Source organism: Amborella trichopoda, chromosome 6 (genome assembly GCF_054954075.1).
Source record: "Amborella trichopoda isolate Santa Cruz 75 chromosome 6, AtrichopodaSantaCruz75HAP2 v2.0, whole genome shotgun sequence".
In the NCBI taxonomy this organism is placed as follows: domain Eukaryota; kingdom Viridiplantae; phylum Streptophyta; class Magnoliopsida; order Amborellales; family Amborellaceae; genus Amborella; species Amborella trichopoda.
In genome coordinates, this window is record NC_142341.1 from 47,898,184 (window position 1) to 47,916,605 (window position 18,422).

The 18,422-nt window shown below is 34.7% G+C and overlaps 1 protein-coding gene across 1 annotated transcript; it reads left to right on the forward strand.

Annotated features, from left to right (window-relative positions):
* The first annotated feature begins 9,797 nt into the window (after positions 1-9,797).
* LOC18441948 (uncharacterized) lies at positions 9,798-13,076 on the forward strand. The gene has a single exon (XM_088868910.1). The coding sequence runs from the start codon at positions 10,563-10,565 to the stop codon at positions 12,849-12,851; it is 2,289 nt and encodes a 762-aa protein (XP_088725036.1). The 5' UTR covers positions 9,798-10,562; the 3' UTR covers positions 12,852-13,076.
* Positions 13,077-18,422: the final 5,346 nt, after the last annotated feature.

The window sequence follows — 18,422 nt, forward strand, 5'->3', positions numbered from 1 at the left end:
TTTATCCAACCTTTAATTCTGAATGGAGGGCTAAGATTGTCTCAATCACGGGCTAAAATTGTCTTAATCACAATGTCAAGTCTTTACACTATTTTATTTTTAATTTTTTTTCTATAAACTATTTTAACATGACATTTTGGACGTCCATTTTTCTATTATAAACTTGCACTAGCGAAAAAATATAAAAAAAATGTTTTCAATAAAATAAAATAACTAAAATACCCTTGTAAATTTTAAGGGGTATTTTGGTCATTATATTTTATCGAAAATTTATTTTTAATATTTTTTATAGGTGCGCCCTAATGAGAAGATGACATGTACCAAACTTCATATTCATACAATTTGTATAAAAAAAAAACTAAAAATAAAATACTTTGAGACGTCGGATCGAAGATCAAACGATAAGTGGCTCTCTTGATCAAAATTGAACGGCTGGATGGTAGAGAGATGATAGAATTTCTATACTGTAGGAAAAATATAGAAACCTTTCCCAATTATTAAAGATCCTAATTAGTATTAAGGGATTTACTCTTTTCATTTCAAAATACTTAAATTGCCTTGTTCATCTCAATTTGGTTCATCCTAAACAAGCGAGTGGTACTCAACCTTTTACGTGATTAGGCCAGGAATGGGTTGGGCCTGGGCGCCGGGGTCCTTATAGGGCCAGCCCTATGCCGGCCCCAGCCCAAACTAGGATGTGGCTCAAGATATTTGAGTATTTTCAAGATATTTTTTAAGGGGGTATCATTTAAAATAAAAATAAAAAGAAACCCCATCATAGATTGTTTCGACCCCTTTTAATGAATTTGTAACGCCCCCTTTAATGAATTTGTAAGGGACAATGACCTATACTTTTCCCCCGAAAAATTTAAAACCCAACACCACAAATATTTTATTTCTTATAAGAAATTCATGCTTTTATTACTAGACTCGATCGGACCCAGTTTAGGAAGCTTTCATGGAAGTAATTTATAGATGTGAAATGCTGTTGGGATCTAATATTAATTTATGGAACGCTCCATGAAAAGTAATTTTAATTTATGGAAGGATCAGGAACGGGATTTTTAATTTGTCTCATGTGGAGTTCAAATTGGATGCAGTTACTTAACTATCCATTCTAAGTGATCGAGAAGAATTAAAAAAATAATTTATGGAAGTTTATTTGAACTTTCTAATACTTCTTTTTCTATTATTTGGGATGCGAGAAGGGAACATTCTCCTACATTCTTTCTTTTTCAGGTGGAAAAGCTCTCTCTCTCTCTCTCTCTCTCTCTAATATCTCACTCTTTAGAGAAGAGAGAGAGATCATGGAATTCTTGTGCAGTTGTTCAGAAGTATAAGAAAAAGCAGCACAACAAATATCTCTCAGTCTTCAAAAGTGGTGATTGTCATGTGTTTCTCAAGAGCTACAGGGAAAAATACAGTTTGAAAAAAGAAATTGACAGTGATTTTGATTGAGAGTAACTTTTGATACAAGAACATCTCAATAATAATAAAAAATTCCTCGAGTATAAACATTCAAGAGCCCATTGATTTGGAGAGGAAACAGCATTAGTTTCTGATTTGATAAATGGCTAGGGGATTTGCCTACCGTACCCGAAGTTTTTAAGGGCAAATTACATCCAAGGGGTGAATTCTCAATGAGTTCCCCATACTACCTTTTTTACTCTTTTGACATGTTAACTGGTTAGGAATGTTTTCCTGTGGCTTTTCAACCTTGACCACCTAAGCTAAAAATACAGAGCTTTCAAACAATTACATTAGGATATATGGAGACTATCATTGCCAAGGCGCAAGCATTCTCATGGATGTTAGGCCAGGGAAGCCTCTAATAATTGATGACTTAGGAAGCAGAGGAGCCACTCTTATTAATGTGTACATGTTATGCAAAAAATAATAATAAATGGAATTGCAATCTGTCTATTTTTACATTGGCATCATGCACACAGCCTATGGATCTTGTTGTTGCAGGGGACAAATAGATGTTATTATTCCCCATTCAACAAAACTTGGTGGTTCTACCGCAAAGAGGTATTAATGGAAGGAAAAAGGATGCAACCTTATAATGTAGAACTACGGATGCCCCTAAAAAATCTTTCGGAAAAGGTAGTTTTAATGTTGAAAAACCCTTTGATTGATCATCTTGACATCGAAATGTATGACTATAAAGAATAAAAAGATTTTAAATCTCAAAAATAATTCATTTTACAATATATTATCTACACCGTCCATTTTCAAGATTTTGATATATTTATAAATCTACTTAATTTTAACCATTTTTGAAATTTAAAATTTTATAATTAGATATAAAAATAGATTTTGAGATAATCTTTAGAACATTTTACATCAAAATTATATACCATGATAAAATTTGAAGGTGCACCTTACCTCTACCCCTACCTACGGATGTATCTGTATGCTAACTGCACCCTTAATGGAAATCCCTAACAATTGTCATAATTCAAAGAGGTGATGTGGCACAAGACAATAAGAAAGAGTGGGGTTGACAAAAAGTTCAAACTAAATTTTGATGGAAGCTCGCATATAACCTAACAAGAGTTGGGATAGGGTGAGTCCTTAAAGATTTTAAGGGTAATGTTAGGCTATTATGCTCGTGACCACGTGGAATAGCCTCAGCCGATGATGTAGAAGTTAGAGCCTACTCGTGCCCCATGGAGATTGATGTCATTGCCAAATGAGCTTGAGGACATAATAGAGGCTCCATATCACAACTTTTTCACATCCTACTAGCCATGCAAAGCTAAACCTTGGATCGGGTCTGGATCCACCCAGGTCTAGATTTAGATCCGAAAAGTATTCATGAGATTCACATCCGGATCCGATTGGATCAATGTTCAGATTTGGATCTAGATCCGAAAACTATATATGGAATCCAAATCCAGTTTTGATCCAAAACTGTACATGTGATTCCTATTAAGTCTTCTAAAAGTTTTAAAAATTACATATTTATATATAAATCAATATATTTCTATCTTGAACCTTTCTAATTTGAAAGGTTGTGAAGTTTAGAATATTCCATATATATATATATATATATATATATATATATATATATATATATATATATATATATATATATATATATATATATATATATATATATATATATAGGGTGCAGTTTGTATAGAGCCGAGCCTCTAAACAATTAAATTAGAGCCTGCCTTCAAATAGTGTCGAGAAATATAGTTTCAATACTGAAAAATTTTGTGATCGCCTTAAATTATATTTTCATTTTTAGTTATAAAATTCGAATGTTCAAAATTACTATAGATCAAGCATATATATGAAGACTTGAAAATCTTGAAAATTGATGGTCCAAATATGCATTACAAGATGCAATATTTCCAAAAATCGATTTTTTTTTCGTGTCCACCCATCTTGATGTCGTGATGTCAATTTGATGATATTTGAGCATCAAAACTACCTCTTCTAGTGAAAGTTTTGAGGTAGGCTCTAATTTGATTGTTTAGAGCCTAAGCTCTATATAAACTTTTCCCAAATTAGTATTTGGATTTAAATTTTGGATCCAAATCCAAAAATACTATTTGGACTCTTGGACAATATACTTCCTTTAGAAGTTGGATTGTCAGGATCCATAAACATCCTTCACCGACCCATTGAACAGTCAAGGAATGGGATGAAGCTTGGAGGTTTCTAAAAGCATGCTCAAACGACCTCTCCATAAATTTCGACAAAGAAATGATGAACCATTGGACCACTTGCTTTGGGAAGTATCGATCAAAATGAACGGTGCCTGATCTGGCCATGTATAAAAAGTCATAACAAATGATCTCAGATTACAATGAAACTTGATGAGGGTTTAATATTAGAGTATTTCAGGCTTACCCTCCAAATGCATGTCATTTCGACAAATCAGGAGGAACCGTCAGTGGGTTTGAAATTTCTTGTTTTTGCAGACTGCGATACGTACTCAACCATCTATGGCTTATTTCTCCCCAATCCTCACGGCATTTTGAGTTGAAATTTGGTGTGTTAAATCCTTTTCAAATGCTCGAGCCTATGTAAAAATCAAGACGAGTTGATTCAAGATTAGATCAAATAAAGGGATTTTTTGTGACTGCTACACACTTTCGCATCCCGACCAATGCCACTTGATCGATTCAAATCTCCCAAAATATGAGGAGTATTTTCATGAGATTTGGAACAAGGGATGCCCAACCCAATTCCCCATCTGATCAATAACAAATTTTGCTTAGTAAACCCCCAATTTTGAGAGATTTGAGTTGGAAACTGACTCATTCTTCAGAAACTGTTGGTGAGATCAGAGTAGTCTGCACTGAGGGACAATCCACCTTGTTTTGCCTCTAACTTGCTGCCCTTGCCACTAAAATCCGGGCAATCTCAAAGTAACTCCCCAAAAGTCTACATGTACCCCTTGCCTGGGTATTGAGGGATTTTTGGATTGTAACCTTCCCTTCAATTTTCAAGAGCTTTAGCCCAAGAGTCTTCGGAAGAAATATAGAGATCATCATCATCAGCGTTTTGGGGTTGACTACACAAGTTTTGGTTCGTCATTCAGCCCTATCAAGGGTCATACTTTCAATGAGGACTTAAGTCGTTACATCTTTTTTCACTATCTATAACTATGTCTTTTTAGGCTTGTAGTGCACGGAAGCTTTAAACCCAATGGGTTGATTTTTAGTAAGTAAAGCACGAGAAATAAAACATAAAACACACACCATAAGAACACAAAGTTACATGGTTCACCCCAGAAGGGCTATATCCACAAGCACAGCAAACTAAAATCCACAATACCAAAGAAAGTTATATCAAAGATTTTGGAACATAGAGCTATCTCTCTAACTTTTGACAAAATCCATGGAGCAAATCATTTTAAACCACTCTCTATTTCTTCGCTTTACTTGTGGCAACCATTACCGACAACACCAGATAGAGATTTGAAAGCAATGAGAAACTGACTTTCTCTCTAACTAAAAAAAAAACCACCCAAAGTCTCCATAAGAACCGCTTCTCTACAATAAACCAACCTCTCAATCTTGAAGAGTCTACAGGAGGCACCATCGCAAAATTTATTTACATAGGAAGCGTTCTTCTCTTTCTCTCTAAGTAAAAAGTGAAACCACCCAAAATTTCAATGGAAACCGCTTCTCTACAAAGAATCAGTCTTTCGATCTTGAGGAGTTTACAAGAGACACCATCGTAAAATTTCTTTACATAAGAAGTTTCTTCTCTCTGAGAGGAAACTTTACATCTTATGTACAGGAGGCCCTATCATCATCTCTCTCTAGAAAAATCATCATTCCTATATGGTGACTTAAATAGAGCACACTAATTATCTGTACTTTCATCTCATATATATGAGCTTAAAAGTCTACACTACATGATAAACTTCCTAGAGATCTTACATATATCTCAAAAATCAAGATACTTATCCAAAAGTCTTAATCTTTTTAGATTTCTATTTCCTTTAAAAAACTTATTAATATCAATTTCAATCCCACATAATATGAAATTTCTTTGTGTGGGTGATTTTGGATAACACCAAATCCAACAAGGCCTATCCTTTTAGCTTTCTACTTGAACCAACTCGTACCTCCTAATTTGCATTGTATTTGGTATGTGCTACACATGACCAGCCCCACCCAAGTCTATTTTCCCTCATGTAATTATTATTGGAGCCTCACCTAAGTTCTCTCGATCAAGAGAAGAAAGATCAAAACTCCTTTTCTGAGAAGATCAAGAGGAAACGAAGATACTTATATCGAGGTTATGATCACCTTTCCCATAAATTAGGTTCATGTACAAAGTGTCCGAGCCGCTTTTATTTTTTTTTAGTAATTTAGTGGGGAAGACAGGCCTCCACCCGTTTTTTCAAGTAGATTAGCAATTAGTTTTTTTAAGGTATTAGTGGGGTCATGTTAATGGTGAGAATGGAAACCACAATGAAATGCTACCACCACGACCTAAGCCCCATTCCCAAAAGTGATAAGTTAGTGGGGATTTGGGCCTATATCATTTTGTGAGAATGAAATATGAGACATCATCATGGGCCCAAGCACTACTACCGCCAAGGGCCCATGCCACTTTTTCCCTTTTAAATTGATGTAGGTCTCTTTGTCCCAATGTTGGTCTCGATTGTACGTTTTTTAGGTCAAGTTTCGCACAGACAAGGACTAACAATTAAAAAAGGTGAGTTCCTTCTTACTCGGCCAAAACATCTAGTTGTGCTATCATCATTAGCTAGTTTTGTGTTGTTAAATCTGAACAACGAATGGTATATATACTATATGACCATTTATTTCGCAATCACTCTTGTTTGTCGGATTTTAAATCTAGTGGTTGTAAGTGTATCATTGACTAAAATCAAAGTTCAAAACAAAATTTCTCGAATTTCATGACGCACCTCAAGCCCTCGAATTTGACATCTAATGGATAAGAGTGATTGCAGGCACCTTGAACTAAAAATAATTGGTTTTTTTATATGCTTTTTTAATTATCAAAATGCCAGTATATATTCAATAATCTCGTTCCTATACAAAGACAATTTGGTCATTTATAATATTTTAAAGAGGTACCTGAGTCAAATGGAATTTAATAGGTAACCCTTTTTATGTTAAATGGGAGGATTTGTCAACCTTAATTATATTATAAAGTTGTTTGACCGCTTATTTAATATCTTTTTAATAGAAAATGAAAGGCACAATGTTATTTTCGAAAAAAGAGAAATCAATGTGCACCTTTGAACTATTGCTTGAAAACTATGGAATTATCATCATCATTGTCAAATCTTTTTTTCTTAATTAATTAAAAATAATAAAATGATCTTTGTAATTAGGTCTTTTCATCTCCTTTTCATGTCTCTCTCTCTCAAGTATGAACTAAGATCATTACATTCTTCAAATGACTTTTGCCATTTCAAGCGATCCAAGAGCTCAAAAATTGGGATGAAATTGGATTTGTTATGAACAGGGTTTTAAAAAACGCCGAGTCGAACCGGACTCGCCCGGTTCGACTCGGAAATCGTAAAAGTGGATCGAATCGGCTGAAAAATCGGAAATCGTCCGGTTCTAGAGAGAACCGGACGATTCTGTACAGTGACTCGCCGATTCACTGTACGGAATCGGCGAGTCGGAACAGTGAATCGGCGAGTCCGTACGGTTTTTTTTTTTTTTTTTTTTTTTTTTTTGTAATCCATGATAGATTTTTTTGTAATACTTGATCGATTTTTTTGTAATCCATGATCGAATTGTTTTTGTTTTTTTGTAATCCATGATCGAATTTTTTGTAATCCATGATCAAAATGTTTGTTTTTTTTTCTTGTAATCCATGATCGAATTTTTTGTTTTTTTTTTTTTTTTGTAACCCATGATAGAATTTTTTGTAATCATGATCGAATGTTTTGTAATACATGATCGAAATGTTTGTTTTTTTTTTGTAATCCATGATCGAAATGTTTGTTTTTTTTTTTGTAATCCATGATTGAATTTTTTGTTTTTTGCTTTTTTTGTAACCCATGATAGAGTTTTTTGTAATCCATGATTGAATTTTTTGTAATCCATGATCGAATTGTTTTTTTCTTTTTTTGTAATCCACGATTAAATTTTTTGTTTTTTTATGTTTGTTTTTTTTTGTAATCCATGATCGAATTTTATGTAATCCATGATCGAATTTTATGTAATCCATGATCGAATTTTATGTAATCCATGATCGAATTTTTTGTAATCCATGATTGAATTTTTTGAAAATTTGTGATTTTTTTTTGTAATCCATGATCGAATTTGTTTTTGTAATCCATGATAGAATTTTTTGAAAATTTGTGATTTTTTTTTTAAATCCATGATCGATTTTTTTGAAAATTTGTTTTTTTTTTTTTTTAATCTATATTATTCAAAGGGAAAATGAGAGAGATGATGATTCTGAGACCACCCTATCCCAGCCATATTATTCACATATCGAGTCCCAACAGCAACAGTGTAGGGATGAGCACGACAATGCAGGTGAGCATAAAGGATGGACAATCTTAATGGATTTTAGATTGGGAACACAACAAAACACTAACACTCAGGGATTTGGAAATAGTCAGACGTCTGCTAATCTCGATGATTCGTTTTTAGATCGAATCAATGAATTGTTAAACGAATTCAATCAATGGCACCAGCGTGACCAAGAAGAACAATAACGTCGTCTATCATTTTATTTTTAAATCATATGTTATTAATTTTATGCTTTATTGTAGTCCATGTATGTTGATATACTTATTCCATGATAATTATGTGTTTATCCTTTTGTGTGATGTAAATTAAATGCTGAATGGCGGTTCATGCAGGGAAAGAACATATCAATATTCGCATATTCATTCAAAAACATGAAAATTCTTAATAGAGTACCTTCATTTCTTATTGAATTCCTAAAAAACAATATTTATAATGAATTTTAATAATTTTTTCGGATTTTTTTGAAGCTTTATTCTGACCGATTCACCCGATTCCCGATCCGGATCGCCGATTTGCCGATCCGAATCGGTTTTTTGGAAGCCCGATCCTGGTCACCGATCCGTTTTTAAACCATTGGTTATGAAGAATATATGTATGGCAAAAACTCAATTTAAGATGGCAAAAATTCGTTTAGAAAATCTTAAATGGAGATGAAATAATTTAAAAATCAATCAACAAAAAATGTTGACACAATCCCATTAACCATTTTTCGCCATTTTATACCATTTAAACTTTTTGGTACTAACATGAAACCTGAAAAGTAAATCTCGGAAATGGCGAGTCCCATTAACCATTTTCCATGAAATAAAAGATGAAACAGTTGAGGTTGTATCTCAGAATTACAAAATCTGAATCAAATGGAAAAAGTGGCAAAAAAACTAGTCACAAAAGCCACATAAAATGATAGTTCAGATGGGACTAATGCGATTACTCAAAGGACCCTGAAATCGCCTGATTCCTTACAAACAATCGCCCGATTCACCGATTTCATTCAAACCGGTGCTAGTTTCTGGTTCATAGCTTCCAAAACCGAAGACCTTTTGTTTCCTCCCAACTTGGATAATTTTGAGTCAGATCGGTAATTTTTAATCATTATCCATGAAAAATTTACACCTTTAAGCATAAAAATATTTTTTTTTTTGAAAATACTCATGTGGTATTTTGTAATTCTTTCAAAATTCAAAAGTAGGAAAATCCTCTTAACTACGTCATTGTATATTTTGCCATTTCCCAATCATAGGGCGCGATTAGTATAAGGCCTAGACTTCCAACTAGAAGTAAAGCTGCACCTCAATATTAAAGTTGAGAACCCTTGTGGTTTATCAAAAAAAAATTTGTCAAGAAATTTGTAAGTTCAAAAATAGTTTAGATAAGGAGCACCTACAAAAACTTATAACAGTGAGATATGTGAGGCACCCTCCTTATGCTAGAGAGAAGTAAGGCACATCTCTAAAATTTATTTAAGGGAAAAGTTCATATAGAGCCTAGGCTTTAAACGATCAAATTAACTATGTAGTCTAGTGTCGAAAACCTTATGCATCCCTAGTTATGTAATTCAAAATTTCAGCAATGGTAAATGTATAAGCACTTCAAATTTTGAAAAATAGACAATCTAATTAATTTATTACATACACTATTTTCAAGATTTAAAATTCTGATTTTCTTCTTGTCCGTAACTGTCAATGTTGAGATAATCCCAATGTTTTCTAAAACTCTCTTCCAAATGTTTGAAAATTTCGAAAATAGGCAATCTAATTAATTTATTACATGCACTATGTTTAAGACTTAAAATTCATATTTTCTCTTCTCCAAGTCTCGAGGTTGAGATGACAATTTGCGAGATTTTGAAATTATATTTTTTGGATGGGGTTTTAAGGTGCTAAGTTTAGTTTCTATCTGAACCATACCGACATGTAATTTTTTCGTTTGTCAATTTTTTTCTTTTATTAAGTTTGGTTGAAAGAAAAACTCCTATAATTCCAAGAAAACCACATGTATGAACTTGAATTTCTGAAAAAGCACAGCAATTTTCAAGTTTTATTTACTATCTATTTGGATATCTCGTAAAGGGAGCTTTCTCAATGAATGGCTGTGAGTTAATGAACGACTATGCCAGCAGAAACAACCAGTAATTCTGAACTTATTTACATAGAAAAATGGCACTTTTTTGAAGCTGCAAGTTTCATATCCAGTTTTTTCTCATTTTTCTAATTCTCGTCAGGCCAAGCTATGGACCAAAATCTTGTTCATTTTAATCGAAAAAGCTTACGAATGGTAGATAATTAGCAGAGAAAATGGCTCTTTTGACCTCTTTCTCATCTGCAATGTCCATCCTCTTCCAGAAGGTATGTAATCAAATCTGCATTTTTCATGGGAAAAAGCTACTGTTTATTGCATAATATGAGCAATTCTTATGTGGGGTACTGTGATTTTTCCTGTATTTGTGGAAAGAGGCAAGAATTCGAGCTTCTCATGCCTAATTGTGCTTGTTAATCCTTGTCCAAGTAGTTTCTGATTTGGGTTTTCATCCATGCTACAAGTAGGAAGAAGAGGGAGAAGTAAACAATGGGGTTTGGTCTTTCTTTAAGTTACAGTAGTGGCTGTTATTTACCTAATAAAAACCCACATATTTATTCTCAGTTGGGTACTCTGAGAATCATTTATTCCCTAAATGTAAGTTCATTTCATCACCGTAATATTGGGTTTTGGTCTGAGTTCGCTACAAGTGGATCTAAACAGAAGTTTTGTTATGTGAATTTGGTATCAAAGGTTAATTTAGCATATAGCAGTTCACTAAGGGCAGCTTTTACTCTCTCATGGGCTTTAGAGCAGAACCCACTTAGCAATGAATCTGAGAAAGAAACCATGATTCCCAATTTGGGAGACGAACAATTTGAGGATCAGGAAACAGAGCGTTTTGTCTCTGTAAATTCGAAGGAAATCAACCAGAATAATAAAGATTTCATGGTAAATTGTGAAGATGAAGATGAGAGAGAAGCAGATGGCAAGAATCCTAGTTTGGTTGAATCAGAGGCTGAGAAGGCTAGTGATATCAGAAACGGTAGGGTTAACGTTCATGCGCTGGCTATGAGTTTACAGTTTGCCGAAAGAGCAGACGATGTGGAGGAGGTCTTGGGGGACATGGAGCTTCCACCCTCTGTATATTCATCAATGATACGGGGTTTTGGAGTGGCCGAAAGACTAAAACCAGCAATTGCACTTGTTGAATGGCTTAAAAGGGGGAAGAAATCTACCAATGGTGGAGCCATTTTGAATCTCTATATTTATAACAGCCTCTTGGGTGCTGCCAAGGCTTCCCACTCCTATGAAAAAGTGGGCAAAATCATTGAAGACATGGAAAAACAGGGGATTCTTCCTAATATAGTGACTTTAAACACTTTAATGTCCGTATACCTTGAACAGGGAAAGACCCAGGAGGCCCGTGACATTTTTTCAGAGATTCCAAGAAACGGTCTATCACCATCTCCTGTTACTTACTCGACAGTCTTACAAATTTACAGGAAAATGGAGGATGCTAAAGGGGCACTCGAATTCTTCGTTGAATCAAGAGAGAAGTATAAAAAGGGGGAGATTGAAAATGATTCATGTGAAGATTGGGAGAATGAGTTTGCCAAGTTGGAGAATTTCACCATTAGAATTTGTTATCAGGTAATGAGAGGGTGGCTTGTTAAAGGAGGAGGCCGTGAGGCCACTGATGTTTTGAAGCTTCTTATTGAGCTAGATAAGGCAGGATTGAAACCAGGACGAGCAATTTATGAGCGCCTCATCTGGGCATGCACTAATGAAGGTCATTACATTGTTGCAAAAGAATTATATCAGAGGATAAGAGAAAACAACACAGAGATAAGCCTATCAGTGTGCAACCATGTGATATGGCTAATGGGTAAGGCTAAGAAATGGTGGGCATCTTTGGAGGTCTATGAGGAAATGCTAGATAAAGGCCCAAAACCCAATAATCTTTCCTATGAGCTTATGGTTTCTCAGTTTAATATTCTTCTTAGTGCAGCTAGTAGAAGAGGGATTTGGAATTGGGCTATTAGGCTACTGAACAAAATGCAAGAAAAAGGCATAAAACCGAGAACCCGGGAATGGAATGCTGCCCTTGTGGCTTGCTCTAGGGCATCTGAGGCACCAGCTGCTGTCCAAATTTTTATGAGAATGGTGGAGCAAGGTGAGAAGCCCACCATCCTTTCTTATGGAGCTTTGCTTAGTGCTTTAGAGAAAGGGAAGCTTTATGACAAGGCCCATCAAGTATGGGAACATATGATAAAAGTTGGGGTTCAACCAAACTTGTATGCATATACGACCATGTTGTCTATTTATATCAAACAAGGGAGATTAAAAGCAGTGGACATTGTCATCCGTGAGATGAACTCTTTGGGAATTGAACCAACAGTAGTAACTTTTAATGCAATTATTAGTGGGTGTGCATATAAAGGTATGGGAGGGGCAGCCTTTGAGTGGTTTCATCGAATGAAAGCAAAAAATATTGAGCCTAATGAAATTACTTATGAGATGCTTATTGAAGCTCTTGCTAATGATGGTAAACCAAGGTTGGCCTATGAGGTATACCTGAGGGCACGAAATGAAGATCTATTACTTTCCCCTAAGGCTTATGATTCTGTTTTGAGATCTTCATATCAGTACAAGGCAAGCATCGATATGAGCCGCTTAGGGCCTCGCCCTCCTGAGAAGACAAAGAAACGTACTAAGGTTTCAGCTGAGTTTTGCAGGCTTCCTGATATGTCTCGGAGAGAGAAGCCTCTTGATAGTAATGCCGTCTACAAGTCACAGCCAGAGGAGATCCATCAACATAATGAGACTGCTAAATGAAATCAGTGTTGTGAATCTTTGGTGATGCTGAAATTATTGTGTTCCATGCAAATTTTGAAGGCTTCCATATTTTTGATATATACTGCATCTGTGTGGAGATCGTAATGAAAAATCAATCATGCCAATATTAATGTATGGTACATATGTACAGAGATCTCACTGTAAAACCATCTTTAGTGGTTCTAATTTTTCCGTTGGTATAAGATTTTGCTGCTCTTACACAAATAATAAGAATCACAACCATAAATATGCAGCATATTTAGTTATTTAGTTATTATTTCAGCTATTGGCAAAGATCCTTCATAAAATATCTTTTGGGAATCCGGGTGTTTCTTTTGTCTATATTATAAGCAAGATGATATTTTGAAAGATTACACCAAAAAATAACACAGACGCCCATTTGAATGCATGGGGAAATTTTTACGTTCTTGAGTAGAGATTGTTTATGGCACAGTAAAAACTGATTTTTGTTGTTCATTGCTTTGCATTGATAGCACAGTTATCTATTTCTGCCTTGCTCTAAATGCTCTCCTGGATATTTTAGGGGAAGGCTCATACTTGGTCTTGATACTAATATTTTAAACCTTCATTATTGTTTTCAGTTATCTCTAGATTTATAACTTGTTCTGGCATGTTAGTGGTTCTCCCTTATCCCACCTCCCTTGTATCGTTGTACCAGAAGTTGGTTATCTTGATCACGTGCCTTATGGTTGTCCATGTCGCAATATCTGATGAGCTGATATTTCATATAAAGCCTAATTTCCATTTTAAGGCTGAGTTATGATTACACACCTGATCAGTATTGTGCCTGTGAGTTTTTATCACTAACTTTAACTGAATGAAGATACGGTATCCAGCTTAAGTGCATGGAACTGGAACATACGGCCTTGGAGGAGAGCTAGTTAGCTAATTTGTAGCTGCAATCTATCAAGCATAAGGTCTATCTACCATGAATTCATGAACTTTTGACCATAACATTTACTAGTTACAAATTGTTTTTCTGAAAGTCCTTGTATATATGTTGGATTCACCACTGCATCGTCTATGCTTGAAATTTTAACTGATTTTTCTTGGATAAATGAATTTAAATGATTCCAACAGCAGTGCTTGAATACCATTTCCCTTGATTTGCTTGTATATTCAGTTGTTTTACCAGCAAATTTTATATGTGTGGAAGTACCCTGATTTTTCTCGAATCATTGAACCTAAATTATAACATCTCCACTTTTGTTAACCACTAGAATGCTTTTGTACTATTTACTTCAGAGCTGCATAATACTTCTGAATTTAGCTGCATAAATGTGACCATATTCTGTTACATGATATGAGCACCATATCATGATGCACGCACTGACAGTTCTCTATGTTTATTAGTTGACTGCTTTCTCAAGAAACAGATTCTTAAATTAGACAGGGAACCGCAATCTACCTCTTTTCTGCAGATGGAATTTGCAACCCAGATATTCGTAATGTTTCATTCTGTGAGTGATTCTTAAACTATATGACTCTGAGATCCCTCACACTTTAGCCTTTTTTCTTCTCTTCTTCTTCTTTTTTATTTTCCTCTTCTTTTTTTTTGTGGTTTCACATTATCGTAGTTTCTTCTTAAACTTCTTTGGTTCTTTTTTAGTACTAAAGTGGTGATGTGATATTCTTTACAAAGTCAAATATTTATTTTTACAGAATAATAATTTTTGTGGTCCAAAAGTCATTGTATTTTAGTTCATTACTATTTTCCACATATTCACCTGTCGTCTCTGATTCACACAATTCTTCCTTCTGTAAAATTTATGCACTTTTCACGCTGAGTTTTCATTTTTTGTATCTTGGCTGCTATTATAGAATATTGGCAATGCTTTTACCCATCTCATAGCAATTTACTGTGTTAAAGTACATATATGTTGGCATGATTTCCAATATAACAGTTAGGTGCATCTTGAAATTTGAACCAAGGCCTGTGTTGAAAATCATTCACTTGGATAGGCGTAGGGAGATACAAGGAGATGAACTCGATTTAAGCATATGAGCATTTTGGACTTTATAGAAGGGCTGCTGAAAATATTCTAGGTTGAAAGTGTCATTTTTGGAAGACATATAACCTCTAGAACATCTTTCAGAGACAATTAAATCACCTCTATCTTTTGTTCTCTCAAGTCCAGGAACTTATGAGGTCTTTTGTGATGGACCTATTCGTTGACAAAGCACAAGGCGATTTTTGTTGCTATAATGACTATGATCTTTATTGTAGTTGATGCTACTAAATCAACTGCTTTATTTTAGCATTTGACGTCAAGCAACCGCTATATCTCAAGTTCAATTCCTACCACTGAACTAACCAAAAAAAATAATACTGCTTTATTTTTCATACCTACTATTAGAAAGCGATGTCCTCTACTTATTGCATCAAAAACTATGTTATATGTTTTGATAAAGAACAGGCAGTTCTAGTAAGATTTGTAATTTAAATACCTTAATGCCATCTGATATATAAGGTGCCGGTCTAGGATCGCATTCTCCTTGGTAGCATAACCAAAACGAGCCCCAATCATCTCTTCCAAATAGGTGCACTTGGCATACAAATGCATCCGTAGCTGTAGAGATAAGGTGCACCTTCAAATTTTATCATGGTATATAATTTTGATGTAAAATATTCTTAGGATTATCTCAAAATGTATTTTTATATCGAATTATAAAATTATAAATTTAAAAAATGGTTAAAATCAAGTAGATCTATAAACATACGAAAATCTTTAAAATGGATAGTGTAAGACAATATGCTGTAAAATGCACTATTTGTGAGATTTAAAATCTTTTTATTTTTCATGGTCATACATCTTGACATTGAGATGATCAATCAAAGGGTTTTTCAATATTAAAACTATCTTTTCCGATGGATTTTTGAGGTGTATTTATAGCTTTAGAGGTAAGGTTGCAACCTTATATAAATTTTTTCCCTTCCAAATTGATGTCCCAGGAAAAAGTCTTGAAGAAGAATCAATATAAAGTACTTGTCAGGTGGCCGCATCAGTTTTTTCTAAGAAATACACTATAAAAAATGCTTGTCAGGTGGCCACGTAATTTTTTCTAAGAAATAGATACTTGAAAACCACGGGAACCGGTTGAAGCCCGTGGGAATTTAACTCTTTCAAGGTATGGGGGACTGACCCGGGCGATTCAAAGAGATATCGTCGAATCCCGATATATTACACGATTGGGATCGCCAAGAATGATTTTCGATCTAGATCGAGTTATTCTGATCTGAATCACCAAATTTTTAAACCTCGGAACAAATTAAATATTTTTGTGTAACTTCCATTGTATAGAGAGAAAAATAATACGTCTGACGTTTTCGAGAAATTGGGTTCCTATTTTAGTGAGGAAATCAAGGGCTGGATTTCATTTCACGTAAAAAATTGGGTTTACATTAGCAAGGGTGTGAATGAGAAAAATGATGTGTTGGCTTTAGCCTCACGTAGATATTTGATTTCATGACATGAGGTTCACATTATCAATGGCAAAATCCTAATATGAGATTCAAACATAATTATTATAAGTATCAAATACTAATTTATGTAGGGCTCAAGGCTAGGTAGGCAATGTCACAGGAAGCCAAAATGTGCTATTTTGAGTTTTATTCCTACCACAGAGAAGCAAATAAAGAAATCGATGGAAAATATGAATAAAGAGGAAATTTCTATAATATAGTTAATAAAAATTACATAAAAACTAAATACACCCACGTAGATGCATGTGAGCCTAAGCACATTCTTAGAGGGGAAGATGGGGGGGGTTCGGTTTCGGTGAGTGGAGGAGTATAAAAATTAATTGCAAGTAGGGGTGGCAATGATTTGGGTGGCCCGGCTCTAAAAAAACTAGGGCCTTAGCCACAAAATGTTGCTCAAGGGTCGGGCTTGGTCTAGACCAAGGCAAGCCCCCTTAAAGTTCTAGATTAGAGAGAGCAAACTTTTCTATTGAAGTTTGGAGAGAGAGAGACTTTTTTTAATGGAAAATTTGAATCAAAAGGAGAGCGGTTTCCTCTACCATTGATGTGCTACTTCCTAGGCGTGTGAGAGCTAGAACCATAAAACTAATCCCACAATACATAGCAGATTATTATCTACACTATAAGAGCCAACACATGCATATATAATGCAAATTATTAACCATACTCCATATATTATTCGTACCCACATGGGCGGCATCGCCTCTCTCTCTCTCTCACTTAAGTAGTGGTGGCAACGGGTCTGGCCGGACCTAAATTCGGACCATGATCCAAATTCACCAGATTTAGACACATACCCAGATGCATACCTGAAAATATAGTGAGGCACCTGAACCCAAATTCATATCTGAATAGTGTACGGGTCCAAGATTTGAACTTGGAACGGATCTGCCGATTCTAATTTTTGGACCCATTCCCAAACCTGGACCTAGTCTACCCCTCGGGTCCAAGGCCTGACCCTGATCCATTGCACCCCTACCGTCTCATGATGGTATCGACTCAAATCCTAAGGACTCGAAGGCCTACCTACTAAATTCATGCCACATAGAGACAAACCCTAAACTTGACAAATTCCGATCCTATCTCCTAGAAATATTCTCTCTAAGCATGTCTTTTCTTTTTTATTCCTCCGGACCACATCTTGAAATCTAGGGAGTTTCAAATTTATAATCTGAGGCCTACCAAAATGTCTAGCTTTTTGGAATGAAATACAAGAATGCCACTCAATTTTTAGAGGTGGAATTATGTCTTCACACTTGCTAATGCTACTTGTATGATGGTATAGTTTAAACAAAATGTTAAAAATATCGAATTTTAATAAAATTATTTTTTTTTTTTATTTAGTTTTTAAGTCATTCATTTATTCTTAATCTTATTAGAATAGGTGGTTATTTTTTACTATTTTTGTATTTTAATTTGATGCCTTAACATTGATACTTATGTTGTTGAGGTAAATAGTGTTGTTTTTATAATCTATAGAATTTCCTATTTTAACTTGATTGGAGAGAGAGAGAGAGAAAGATCTTAGGTAGATTATAAGAATATTCAAATAAAAAGCTGATGATTCATGTTCTATTAAAGGAATTCTTATTTTAGAGCTTGGAGGGAGAAAGAGAAATTTTATAAAAATTTGAGAAAAAATACTAATTCAAAACTCATACTTCTATTCATTCTTCTCAAAAATATTGATACTATCATTTGAGTCAAATGCTCACAAATTTCTTTTCAGCTTGTAGACAATAAATAAATAAATCTCTCTCCCCCCACCATCAAGTCCAATATATCCAAGAGAGAGATAAATATCGCACTATATGGTTTCACTGAGAGTATGGTTCTTGATAGACCAGGACTTGTGTAGCAAGAGAGGACATTGCCCATTTATATTTACTGCATTAGAGTTTTAAAACCCAGCAATCCAAATCGAGAATTGTTGAACTAAGTATTTTACTTTTTCTAAATTCCCACCAGTTCAATTAGGATGGTGGCCAATCTTAAACCCGATTCCAAGTTTTAAAACACTAGTCCTAACAAAGGCATAACTATCATTTCGACAAGGGTGTGGTCCGTAT

Bases quoted from the DNA above. Each gene is read 5' to 3' on its own strand.
- LOC18441948 (XM_088868910.1), top strand. From the start codon at position 10,563: ATGGGGTTTGGTCTTTCTTTAAGTTACAGTAGTGGCTGTTATTTACCT.